The 13,786-nt window shown below is 43.3% G+C and overlaps 3 protein-coding genes across 3 annotated transcripts in view; 2 read left to right on the forward strand and 1 right to left on the reverse strand.

Annotated features, from left to right (window-relative positions):
- The first annotated feature begins 172 nt into the window (after positions 1-172).
- LOC131886104 (citron Rho-interacting kinase-like) lies at positions 173-5,198 on the forward strand. The gene is made up of 3 exons (XM_059234344.1): positions 173-335; positions 1,156-1,610; positions 1,681-5,198. The coding sequence occupies exons 1-3, from the start codon at positions 312-314 to the stop codon at positions 4,664-4,666; spliced, it is 3,465 nt and encodes a 1,154-aa protein (XP_059090327.1). The 5' UTR covers positions 173-311; the 3' UTR covers positions 4,667-5,198.
- LOC131886106 (elongation factor Tu-like) lies at positions 4,876-6,171 on the forward strand. Its single transcript, XM_059234346.1, has 2 exons — positions 4,876-5,617; positions 5,682-6,171. Exons 1-2 carry the CDS (start codon positions 4,876-4,878, stop codon positions 6,134-6,136), a joined length of 1,197 nt encoding a protein of 398 aa, XP_059090329.1. The 3' UTR covers positions 6,137-6,171.
- Positions 6,172-6,295: 124 nt separating this feature from the next.
- LOC131886105 (uncharacterized) overlaps positions 6,296-13,786 on the reverse strand; it is an 11,021-nt gene continuing 3,530 nt past the window's right edge. Inside the window, exons 2-3 of the mRNA XM_059234345.1 lie at positions 11,118-12,773; positions 6,296-6,452 (exon numbers count right to left, since the gene is read on the reverse strand). Of these exons, the coding sequence (XP_059090328.1) occupies positions 6,434-6,452; positions 11,118-12,757 (1,659 nt within the window). The 5' untranslated portion in view covers positions 12,758-12,773 and the 3' untranslated portion in view covers positions 6,296-6,433. The remainder of the gene's footprint in view (positions 6,453-11,117; positions 12,774-13,786) is intronic.

The raw sequence follows: 13,786 nt of genomic DNA on the forward strand, positions 1-13,786 counted from the left end.
CACTATCAAGAGATTTCACAATATCATCATTGTCGTCTATTTCTCGTTTTTTAAATTGATTCTAATTATAATTGGACCTACTCAAACAGTGGGGAAAAAAGTGATGACCAGTTGCAAAGAAGCTCCAAATTCTGGGAACCCTGAATCCAAACGGGCGAAATTCAAAACAAAGAGGCTTGATCCTCGTTTAGGAATCCTCATCCTCGTCACTCAAGAGTGTAGTTCGAGTAGTCTGTAGTGGGCGAAGGGGATCAAGGTTCCAGTGGGGAGAGACAACCCGGGGACGAAAATCTTTGACACGTTTTATCATCATGACTGAGGAATCCGCAGAAAAGGTGAGATCCTCGTGAAACATGTCATGAAGTAACGAAGCCGGGTCATTGGCCTTGGTCGATTGTTAGATAGACGTTAGCCTCAACCAATATTCAGGATATGAACATTCGAATATACTACTGTTCACGATATGGCTCGAGAATTCCAGATCGGCCGAAATAAAAGCATGATTTTGTATCTATAGATACTTAAGTATTGAGTGAAACGGGTCTAATCGTGACCACCAGCCTTCTGTTTACTCCTTTATCCCTGGTATTTTAGCCAAATATAAAGAATTTTCAATACATGATTTTCTAAATAGAGCGAAATCGTACGTCGAGTTTGGTGGCTTTGATCCTCGATAATTGAGAAGTGGTATATTCAATCATATTTAGTTTTCGGGGCATTGCTCTAAAATATCAGGGCTAAAAAGGATATCTAACATTAATTCAAAGCGTGTCTACTTATATTTTTATTCCTTTTTGAACTCTCCTTGAATTTGTCCTAAAAACAAGCTTTCTTGCTTTTGTTGATTCCCTGATGATAACGTGTCCCCATAATTGATTATAATTCCTTGTAGTTAAGTTTCAGTCGCAATCAAGCCCAAATTATTCAACATGGTGTTTGGCCTTTGATGACAGTTCTATTTCACGTTTGTGCTTCTTTGTGGCTTTTCGCTTTCATCAAATATTTGCCAGCAGTCAAGGTCTTGGGAAGTTGCAATTGAATCGTAACTCATATTAAGTTCTACAAAAAAAAATACGTTGAAGCACTTCTTAGCAGAGATCGGCCTGCAGCGGAAAAGTGATCTTTTTTGAATAATGCTCATAATTTCCTTTTCAGCCTGTGTCGTTTCACCATCGCTTGGGACGAATTCGAGAAAAACTGTTCCATAATGACGAGTCTGGATTGTCTTTGGAGGGTCTTTTGGACGCATTCCAGCGGATCCCTTTACAAGTGTCGGACGACAATGATCGTAAGATCAAAGCTGAATTCACCGAGTACCAATCCCTCATGGCCAATCCGACCGACTTTGATAGCTTAGCAACCATTGGTCACGGCCATTTCGGTACCGTTCATCTAGTCCGGGAAAACACGGGCTCGAATCGGATTTACGCTATGAAACGCATGGCAAAGAATGGTGTCACCCCGCAGTCGGCTCAAATCGAGCGCGATATCATGGCCAAGACCAAGTCCAATTGGTTGGTGCCTTTGAAATATGCCTTTCAGGATCCTCGCTATTTGTACTTAGTTATGGAATACTGTCCAGGTGGAGATCTACGCCATCTTTTAGACAGGTGATTACATTGTGGTTCTTTCTTTGCCAGGATTTTACTTTAGAGTGGAGTTATTCTTTTCCAAATATAGGAACGATGGTCGCTTGAGTGCGGAAATGACTCAATTTTACTTGGCCGAACTCACTTTGGCCATCAATGCAGTACATTCCTTGGGGTATGTGCATCGTGACATCAAGCCCGAGAACGTTCTTCTGGATCGGTTTGGCCATTTGAAACTCACCGATTTTGGCTCGGCCGAACTCATCGACAAGAAAGATCAGAAGGGTCAGGACAAACCGATTGGGACGCCCAATTACGTTTCCCCGGAAATTCTTCAGTGTCTGGAGAATGACGGGGATGGATGTCACGAAACAAAGAGCGATTATTGGTCCATGGGTGTCGTGGCCCATGAGATGATCACCGGGAAAACGCCATTCGCAGAGGCCAGCTCCGTGAAAACGTACCATAACATCATGCATAAAAAGACTGTCGATCAATTGGGTGTGCCAAAGGTGCCCAAAGAGCTTCAACAACTTCTGGACGGCCTCCTAACTGACATCGAATATCGTTTCGGGTACGCGGAAGTTGTCCGACATGAATACTTCTTGAATGTCGACTGGGATGAGTTGTCCAACGCATGTGCTCCATTTATGCCCAACATCAAAGATCTCTCCGATACAACCTACTTTGACCTGAATCGCTCCTCCTCCGAAGCACCAGAGCCTGACCCTAGCTCTTTGAAGAAGAAAGACGGCAAGTCACACGCCATTATCGGGTTTTCCTACGCCGGCAAACATCCGGAAAGTCTTCGATATAGTCGCCAATTTGGAGGGGATGATTGCTCCGATATCGTATCCAGTCTCAGACGTCAAAATGAAGATCTACGAATAAAGCTTAGCAAATTGGAGCGAGAGAAACGTTTGAGTGAAAAGCGTCAGTCGACCAATACGGACTCGGATTCGAAATCAGATCTGGAGAAGTTGAGGAATCAAGAGAGACAGGATCTGAAGGTGACAATTTCGAAATTGGAAAAACTTTTGGAGACCGAACGCGAGGAACGCTCGCAAATGGAGAGAAAATCTGTGGAGATGCTCACAGAACTGCGCAAAAGCTGGCAAGAACGAGAAGAAATCAGAGTTCAAGGAATCAGGTCCAGCTTAGAAAAGGCCGAGAACAGAAAGGTCAAATTAGAAAACGAACTTCGGGATGCCGTTCGGATCATTGAAGGTCAGACTTCTCAGATCGAATCTGCTACAGATGTGAAAGAGAGCTTGAAAAACAAGTTAAAGGAATACAAGGCCCGCCTAGAAGAGAGTGTCACGAAGTACAAGCAAGCCCTGAACAAGATCGAAAGATTGAAGCACGACCATTCTGGGGTGGTTCAAGAGCTCGAAAGCAAGGCTTGCACGTCCGTCCGAGAGAAGACCTTTCTCTTGGATGAGTTTGAAAGCAAAGTTGACGACCTGGAGTCGGAAGTGCAATCCTTGAAGGAAGAGCTCACCTCGGCCCAAAAAGTGAACAAGGATCAAAAAGAGACCATCAAGAATTTGAAGAAGGAGAAGAACGGTTCTGAAGTGGAAAGAGCCATTGAGATGAAGGAGTTGAGGAATGCCAAATTCGACGTGGAGCAAGCCAAAGCTGATTTGAAGTCCCAATTGAAGGCCGCCAAGGAGGAGAACCAATTGGCCAGTAGAACCATTCGTGAGCAAAACGAGAAGTTGGATAGCTTGGAGAAGATCTTGGCCAAGTTCGAGAAGAAACTGCAATCTGCGGAATCAGTTCCCTCCCCAAAACCAAGGAAGATCCTTCAAGACATCCAAGCGCCTCCCACTCAACCCAAACAGCTCCCATGTGAGTGCAAAGAGGCCAAGGAAGAGGTCAAAATGAAGGCCATCGAAGTGAGGATGTTAGAGCGAAAGATCGAAAAGTTGGAAGAAAGAATCAAGTTCCTTCGCGAGACCATGATCAAAGAAGAGAAGGAGGGCAGGCTGAAGGCTGAGAGCGAATTGAAAGAGGCCAATGAGAAGCTCGAAAAGATTGACAAGAATCAGATGGAGGTCAAGGAGGTGCGAGAAGTTCACGCCCGAACCGAAAAACGGCTACGGGAAGAAGTTGAAACCCTTGAGAAGAAACTCTTAGATCAACGCCAGAAGGAACAAGAGATAACCACTCTCAAGAACGAATTAGAGCGGACCAAGACTCAGATGACCAATCTGAAGAAATCGTCAGACGAAATGAGTGAATTCAAAGATAGCTTTCTTACCCTCAAGACAACTTGCATTGAGCTTCAAGAGCAGATCGGCGACTACGAGGCTTTGGTGGACAAACTGGAGCGAAAAGTGACCGATTTGAAGCAAACCAACGATCGTCTCACCAAAGAGATCACGGAAATGTCGGAAACTGTGTCGAGCGTAAAAATTGAGAAAAATGAATTGCAATCCAAACTGATTTACACCGAAACCCAATTCAAAGCGGTCCAAGCCAAACACAACGACATCGAGACCTTGTACAAAGAGGAGGAGAAGAGTTGGAACGAGCGACTGAGCCATTTGAATTTGTCCAAACAAGACCAGAGCGATGCTTTGGTCAACCTCAAAAATCAGCTCAATGCATTGGCCAAGAACTACGACTTGGTTAACGAAGAGGTAGAAGGCCTCCGTAATGACAACCTCGCCCTGAAAGAGGAACGTTCTCAACTCATTACCAATTTATCATCATTGAAGGATTCCAACCTTAAACTGAACAGTGTCATGGAAGAGATGCTTGAAAAAATCGCCAAGAGAAACAAGGAGATCCAGAAAATGAAAGAAGACTTGGCCAGCGTTCTCGAGGATAAAGACAAACATGAAACAGAAACACATACCCAAATCATTCAATTGCGAAAGCTAGTTGACCATTTGCAAGCCAAGAACGATGCCATGAAAGTAAAAGGCAAAGCCAAAAAGCGCCACGCCGACCAAAGTTATGCCCTTTCATACGAAGAGATCCAAGAGGAGCTCATCCAAGAACGGCATAAGGTCCGAACCCTAATGGAAGAAAACCGACGGTTCAGAAGTGGATCTCCAGTTCGAAAATGACATTTCCCTTAGTTGTGTAAAGTAAATCAATCATCTGTATATGTAAACATTCTATCATTACTCCCCGCTTTCGTCGACATAAATAACTAGAAAACAATCAATAATTTGGAGTCTTGTAAATAAGTTGTGTGAGAGTAACAAAATTTAGGTTGCGTTACAAGTGAACTTCAAAACAAAAGCTATTACTTCCAACACCGTATTGAATTAGGATGTTACAAAGACACTTTTCCGGAAGATTGATCCCCCAAATTAGATGGTTTTCTCAAAGCCGGATATTGGAAGAAAAGAAACAATTTGTGAGACCACCTGGGAAACCCATGCTCAACCTCGCGACCATAGGATCTTCTCAGCACGGAAAGACTAGTCTGTCGAGTCTGTTAACCCGTGCTAGTCATGATTTGTTTCCTGAAATAGAAGCTAAAGCCATCGAGGACATTGACAACACTTTACCAGAGCGAGAAAACTCGCATTCCGTCAATGCAACTCACCTCGAACTACAGACACACAATCACCTGATAAACTTATCGGATCTGCCCGGACATCGGAACTATATCAAGAACTTTTTAGCACACCTGGCTGACATTGATGTAGCCCTGATGGTAGTTAATACGAACGAAGGCGTCCTTCCTGGCCTTCGACATCAATATGATTTCATCAAACACTGCAGGGTCCAGAAAGTCTTGCCCATTCTTAACTTTAGCGATGAGGCAGATTTGATTGAAGCCAAAGATCTAATGACCCTGGATTTGGAAGAGTTCATGGATGAGACTGAACTGAGCGACCTGATATCCATGAATCTCTCGAAACCAAACGAAGATGCTCAATTGCTCCTGAAAAAGCTCGATTCGTTGAAGGCACCTATCCGCTCGGAGGACAAGCCCTTGTTTTGGCCCCTTCAAAACGTTGGCAGCATTCCGAATCGTGGCACTTTCATTGCTGGTCATATCAGAGGCAAGTCCTTGAATCCACTTTTTAGTCCCCAGGTTAAATTTCCTGATTCTCGTTCTCATTTTAGATGGCACTGTGTCGGTGGGCAATACCATTGATGTGTTTTATGAAGGTCAAACTACCAAATCCGTGGTACGAGACTGTGAGATATTCCGGAGGAAAGCCTCTAAATTGCAGAGTGGTGATCGAGGTGGGGCTTTCGTGAAGCTAAAAATAGAAAACCTTAACGTTCGAAGAGGTGCTGTGGCCTTTGAAAGCGCTAAAAGTGACTACCGGTTGACCCAGGATATAATTGTCGAGCTAATGGACGAAGTACCGCCACTAGGAAAGAATTCAGAGACCTTGGTTCACTATCTCACCAATGTGTATCCCAAAGTTACAGTTAGTGATCTGACGGAAACGAAAGCCAAGCTACGCTTTTCTCAGCCTATTCTTACCCAGCCCAATGAACCAATGTTTCTCCGTCAGGGCAGCAATATTCAAAGAGCGTTGGTCAAAAGTGTGACTATTTATCGAAAGTAAAATAATAAATAGAACAGATTATCAGCATACAGGAATTTTGTTAGGAGTTGATTGAAAGATTTAAGTACTTTTAAAGGAAAACACGTGCATGAATATGTGAGAAGATCGCATGGGAATGACTAGTGTCTTCAGAGTATTTTTGAATAAGTTCAAGTCAAAAATATCTGAGTCCAACGAGGTCATGTTTCACGATTTCGCCGTATGGGGGAAGGGATGCCTCCATTTGAATCCTTTGCTTCAAATTCTCTAGGTGATTTTCTTTGGTGAACCTCACCGCATTAGCAATGCTGATGCTGTTCAAATCCACTTTGTATCCCTGAAATGAGAAACAAAACCATTAGATTTCATTCGTGTTGGAGGTGTGCATTGGGGCGGTTCGAACGTAGGTTGTAATGGAAGCTTGGAGAGGAAAACGTGGTCTTTTGTTCACATCGCCTGACATGATATTGAATCTGTATCATAGGGTCTCCGATGTGAATGGGAAATTTCATTTTAATATTTTCAAACACAGCATCCATGTATTCCCAGAGAATTGAAATACAATCGCACTGTCGGATGTACTTCACTGAACAAGATTTATTCCTCAAACATGCGGGAGAAAGCGAATCCCTCTGGATACGGCTGGTTGCCAAACCTAGTAGAAATTCAAAATCGGTTCGTGTTCCCAGTTTAGTTCCGAGTTAAGTGAAACTTTCCTAACAATTTTACTCTACTCATGTTTTGAACTATCCTGCCTGTCACTAAAGATCCAATATTAATTGATATTTTTCTTTTTCAATTGATCAATGAACGATGCAAGTCGTGACACGTTCTTCAATACTTAAATTTGGTCACACTGTTAATCCGCTTCATACATTCTTAAATCCAAGACGTTTTGGGCAACGTGCTAAGGCAATTTACCTGTTCGGTGACATTTTAGTGCTGGTGCAGTGATATCATATCATATTTTAGACGCGTGACTTCCATTAGGTCAGGTTGTGTGGGAGGTCTTGGTGAACGGGTTGTGGTCGTTTTTGTTGGTGTTGGTGCTTTGGCCCTGCCAGCTGAGTTTGAAGGCCGGGAAACTACTCTTACGGGCGTTAAATTTGCAGAGCATTACCTTGTCTTGTCGGGGCTGATGGGCCCGACAATAGACTTGAAGGTCTCTGTTGGAATGCAAGCTCCGGCAAAACGTGACCAGAGTTAGTTGGGTGTGGCATTCAACGCATTTGAAACACTGCGGGTGATATAATTGCCCTGACATTGGCTCGACCTTCTCTAACGGGTAAACAGGAGAACGGCATTTGACACAATTGGAACTGCTTGTAGTTTCCGTAAGTCTTGAACTCTCCCACTCGTCATCGTGCTCCCGCGAATCGTGAAATAAATCCGGGGCAGACGGCCACGTCTTGATGTCTTCGGCTGACATATTCTGTCCTTCCAAGAGCATTTTTGGAGTTAAAGTGACTTTATCGAGGTCATCGGTGTTCAAATCCAAAGCTGAACGAGCTCCCTTCAATATTGCAGCCAATTCTCGACGGACCCGCTCACGTTGAGTGAAACTAACCTCGTCGATTGGGTTGTCAAATTGTGGCGCTGGTTGTTGCCATTGCTGCTTTTGAGCTTGGCCGAAGCGAGTGAACTTGGTGCGAAACAAAGTCTTCCCGAACAACTTCTTGTCGTGCTTAATGAATGGGTTCTCGGAGAGGGAAAATTTGGCCAGGACCGAGTCAAGCATGTCCACAGTATTTGTCTCTTGGCTTCAGATTGACCGATCCCATTGCATTCATTGGCAATTAGCAATTTATTTGCATGTGTTTAGTTCAATGCAATCTGAAACTGACTCTAATGTCCTTCGAATGTTAACCTCCCCCTTAAACCTTGTCATGTGGCTATGCTTCTTGCGGTGAATGCAATGGGATCCCCAACTGTTCCAGTACCTCTCTGAAGAAGCAGGGTCGTGGTTATATGTTGTAGACCCTGAATCCTTTCTGGCTTCGGGAAGCTTGACACCAATCTTCAGCACACTCTTCGGAATAATCTTGCTCATCATTTAACAAGCGTAGAGGGACCAAACCCAATCTTTTACTTCAATGGCACTTTCACGTCACATTTCCAACTGATTTGCACAAAATGAAAACACTGAATATGTTTTACATGAAATGAAGCGAAGCAGGTTTCAAACGCTGTCACATGGCCAGAAATCAAATGAGGACTAAGCCAGAATATGCGCTGGGAAGTGCACGAAACCAACGCTCCATCGTCTCGTTCATAAAGCCTTGCTTCAAAGAAGAGCTTGTGAGCTGGACGACGTTCTTCCTCGTTCTCATTCTTGCAGTGTCCAGCCATCTGACAGAATTTCTGACTGTCTTGCCGAGAGTCTATTCGTAACGTTACCGTACATTGTACCTAGGGATATCATCGTCATTATCCCGACGGCTACGATTTCTCTCGCCTCTCTCAATCACATTCTGTTTATGGCTATGTTTATTTGAAAAGGCCGCTACAACAATTTTGTTGGACCCAAGCACCCTCAACCACCCACCAATTAAGGTGGGTGGTTGATTTTAAAATTTGGAAAAGAAGTGCTCGGAACACATTGGCTCTAGATATCCATTTGAGAAATTTTGTCAGGTGCATGACGCCCATTCCTGCATTGTTCTCAATGATACTTTGGTCCATTTATGACTACAAAATATCCGCTCAGCTGAAGAGAAATTGAGGAATCTACCATCAAGTTTGATTGCAAGTCCATGCAATCAAAAGATTCCAGTGGTAGGAATTTCAAATGGAATCCTGACTGTTTTTGCTTGCATTCATGGGATGTTTCATAGGACTAATTGCCGGTGTCGTTAATGGTACTTGCCATTTTCCCCATGAATGCATAAGGCACCTTTTGTTTCCAAACTAAAAGGTGCTTCAAACAAAGCCAATAAACCATTGCGCAAAATCAGACATTTGAACAGGCTTTATCAATTCTGAAAGCCAAATTGCTCTTGCAGTACGATATTGTTTTATACATGAAACAACTTAGGACACCTTTAGCGCAATCAAGCTAGACTACAGTTTTTGATGAAAATAAGGTTGTTTATCCAATCCCTGAGAGATTGCTCTAGAAGATGCTTACAATAGTTAGCGTGACTGTATGCTTACGCGCTAATGCTAGTTCTCGAACAAATCATTCCTGAGGAAAAATGATCTATCAATATAGGTTTTAGGTTGACACATCATTGTTCAAGAAATCGTTGAGATAGTGTTAGGTGATCATTCCTTAGTCGAACAATTCAATCCGTATGTCGTGATGGATCACCGTGCATTATGTTCTATCTAGAAATGATGGTTCCGCTGATTCTCCGAGATCAAGTTAAGTATGATAAAGTCATGTTACGGATTAAATCGAAATGGAAATTTGAGTGAAAGTTTCGAAATTACAGGAGGACCGCTCCTTTTGACAAGACACTATCACTTGTGATTTAATGATTAATAGACCACGTCACTTGAAGACTGTTTTTGACTGTGTAACTGTTTCAGGGTTGGCAATCAAGCTCGGCTCTATCAGAGGTTGTTGAATGGCCCATGGTCACAAAAGAACTGAGATCCCGATCTCTGAAATAATGCTTGAAAGCTCTCAAACACATGAACTTGTCAGTCGTTTAGGGGACAAACTCATTGAAAACCAAACAATGAAGGCGTGCTTGTCTGATGTTAGGTGAACCAATTGTTTCAGGGTTGCCACTTGAAACCACTCCTATTCAAAACTGAAGCAAGACATCTTCCACCTTCGTTTTCGAGTGTTATTGTCATGCCACTAAAAGATTGTTTTGAAATACGTTGATTAATCTAATTTTCAAAAGAGAACCCTTTTCCAAATTGAACGTGTCAAAAGGAAATTTGAATGACACATGCGATTTATAGTGTGCCACGACCGACTTCATTCAACCATTGAGTAGTTGGTCTCTTGTTCATCATGGAGCTTGATTTGAAATATATTTTTGGCTCGATGTTTTATTTGTTTTAGCCGGCCTTGAGAAGGGTTTTCACCAAGTAAAATATAGGCCTACCAAATTAAATGAATTATTTTGTAATTATTTGATGATGTGCGTAATTTGCATTCATGATGGTCTTACGGCGGGAAATGGCAAATTTAAAAAGGTGGGACCTGCAAATGAGGCACTTAATTGTCATGGCACCAATATCACTCTTACTTTATTATGAATTTCGCAATGTAGAATATGAGAGTTTTATAACAGCGGGATATGTTAGGATTGTTAAAAAGTAAGACCCTTCAATATTTCTATTAAAAGGAGAGATGACACTGTGGTACGCACAGTGAACTAATAATAGTGGAACTTAATGATTCAAATCATACTCAAATGGCACTTCCTGTGAAGGAATGTCCTTGGAGCAATTTCGTGATGGAATCCAATTAAAATATGGTCCAAATAACTGAGTCCGAAACACTTTCACGAATCAATGGTTGACAAATCGATGACAGTAAATGCGAGAACTAACCACAAATGTATGGAAACAGATCCAACGGTTGCATAAACCTCTAAAATGGCGAACGTTAAGGACAGCCATTAATTTTGTTTCTCTCTTGAATGAGTCTAATTTCAAGCATGCATGTGTTTTGTTTCTAGTTACACCAATGGTAATGATTTGAATGTTATTGCTCGCTTTTAACCAAAGTGAGCATCTGTTTTAAGAAAAAAAACCTTCTCGTATTAGAACTTGGCATTTGTGGAATACCTGGCTTTATTAGAATTTGCACTGCAGAATTGAAAAGTCTCGAATAAATGTCGGTAAGGTTGTTACAATCAATCCCAGCTGCATACCTCTACCCAATGCATCGACCATTTCGGAAGTCATTAACATCTATAGCTGACAGAGTCTAGTAACAAGTCTTTGGACAGAATTAACCTATCATGAGCAAATCAGCTTGTAAAATTTTCCAAGCTCAACCAATCGTACTAATTGATTAATAAATCAAAAATGCATCTACCTCTGGGGTTCAATTCCGGCTTTTTGAATCGGAATCATAGATGGGATGACCTCGTAGATTTCCTCCTCTCTCTCGCGTTGACCTCGACTTGCAATGTAACTGTGGATAGTGGCGGCTTCGGTCACGTAGGCCAAGCTCAGGTCGGTCTCATTGTCTTGACTTTCCTCCGTTTCAGACCTTTCTTTTGAGCCAAGGTCAAAGAGTTGCATTTCCAAGTCCAAGGAATCCACTTCGGACACCTGCCCGGAGTCGGATTTGGGCGTGGAATTACCTTCCTCCTCTTGTAACAGACAGATGCCCGGGTCACTTCCCGAATCGTCACCAAAAGATCCTATTGAGCTAGCTGATTTCCCCGGAGAGAGCTTCTCGGTCAGGACTGTTTCTGGAGGAGTGGGTTCCGCTTCATTGTCCGGATGATCAGGAAAAAGGTCATGGATGTTGACGGTGGTGGTTCGATGGCGGCCTTGTTTGTTCTTGATGTATCTCCGGGTGATGACAGCTGTTTTATGGGGACCGATCGAGTTAGTGCTGGATTCGTCATTGTTTGATTCTGTGGTGGTGCTGGCGTGTTCAGCCGAGGCCGATCTCCGGATTTGAATATGATGCTTTAGGGTGGTCGAGGAGGATGCCGATGAAGATTGTCGTACGGGCGAGACCCGGGGAAGGTGGTGATAACTGGCCACTTTTAGGAGTCGCTTCTGACTCAAACGGCGATTGTCCCGCTCGGTCTTTGTACTGCAAGGATACGGATCCTCGGTTTGACAGTAAGCAGATCTAGTGCGGACGTTGGATCTCTTTTCACGCACCCTTTCTTGAGCATCTTCCTCTTCCAGCTCTTCGATATTGACCAAATTGCTTTGGCTTAGGCTCTTCTTTCGAATGGACGAATCCCGGGATTTAGATTTGCATAAGGTGTGTTGTTGCTTCAAATGAAGATTTTTCTCGCCCTCACATGAGCAGAGATTAATGCGATTGACGGGAATCCGGAGTTTATACCTCTCCATGAACGTGTCACCTTCGTCAAACGATTCCAGTTCTGGTCTGCGATCCGATGATTCCGACGGCCTATGATCTCGCTCAAAACTGCCACGAAGCCGATTTCGAACCTTCTGAGCCGATCCATCGTGAGGGAGGACCTGAACCCAGCCCCGAGTGACGGGATCGGCGCTACGATATCGGCTCAACCTTTGATGAGCCATTTGGGCATGTTCGGATCTTTGGCTCTGTCGACGTTGAAGTCGAATGGAATGATCGCTACCCGAACTATCGCCCTGGAGATAAACGCCTTCATCACTCGGAGAGTCCGTATAGGACGAATATGATTCCCTGGATTGTTTCTTGGCCAACTTCCGATCTTGAAGACGTCTCCAATTTTCTCTTCTTTGCCGAAGCATTTCCTCCCATTCAAAATCGTCCTCTTCTTGCATGGCTGTGCCAATGATCCGTCTTCGAGAGACCCTGTAAAGCTCTGTGTTTCGGGGTTGAATACTGATCAAAGACATTGGCTGACGGTTCAAATCTCCCATGGATCTTGACTTGGACCATGCTTGATGGGGAGGGTAATGATGGGGGGCTCTTGGGACTCCACCGTTCGCGTGGAAGAACTGGTTACTCATGAACGCCTTTTTCCTATGCTCCATGGTGTCGGTAGGGTGACTGAAATTAAGAAGAAATGTCAGTTACTGTACAAAGCCTAGGACTCGTATGCATCCGCAAGATATACATTAAAATTTCACTTCCTCCGAAGCTGAGGCAGAAATCTAGGAAGCAAGGCATGTAAATATGAATGTTTGGGACTGGACGTAGTAAGTGAGCTTGTCAAAGCATGACCAAATTAGGGGTTTGTGGATGAACTTGAGGGATGTGCGACACGTGCTAAAATGACATCCTACGATTGTGGTTAGCAGACCTTGATGAATCATCTCCATGATCATCCAGTGAGTACTTTGAATGACAATCTCGTTAACATTGCATCCCATTAGTCGCACTGGAAGACCTTCTTCCTGCTGGCTTCATTATTTCTACTAGTTTGGAACAATACTGCACTTTCCAACCCGATGGCCATTTACGTACGTATTTTGACATGCACGCCGCCATTTGTTACTCCCAAAACCAGGCTAGATTCTCCATGATAAACCATCCAACAAGAGTCATTGTGAAAACGTCGGACAGATGTGTGATCTCCGCTCGTTTTACTTGTCCTTGATAAAACGTGATTATTGTTTCGTTCGAGGTTCGTGTAGGTCAGAGCCTCGTGCCAAATCCATCGATTGGATCGCCATTACCAGAAAAGTGAATTATCTTGGCATTGAACAATACCAAATCCTTGTAATTTTTTTCATTCCCGTACGCGTTTGAATGGAATTAAATGGATGCGAAATGGATTCAAGGCGAGGTCATCGTCATTGCTAAGCGGGAGGTCGGATTTTCTTGCTAATATTTTCAGGATGGCTGACGTCCTGATTATGGAGGTCCTAAATGGGTTTTCCGTTGGTTGGAAAGAAACCCTCTTGACGAATTTCGCAATGTGGATGTCATTAATTAACTATGATGGCCCAGCACATGGCGGAGCGTTTACCTGGTATAAGAATGGCTTAAGATTGGTTAAGGAAGACGGAACTTGAGAAATTTACATTTCCTGGCCTCAAAGGCGTTTTCTCACCTTTTTT

Source organism: Tigriopus californicus, chromosome 9 (assembly GCF_007210705.1).
Source record: "Tigriopus californicus strain San Diego chromosome 9, Tcal_SD_v2.1, whole genome shotgun sequence".
Classification (NCBI taxonomy): domain Eukaryota; kingdom Metazoa; phylum Arthropoda; class Copepoda; order Harpacticoida; family Harpacticidae; genus Tigriopus; species Tigriopus californicus.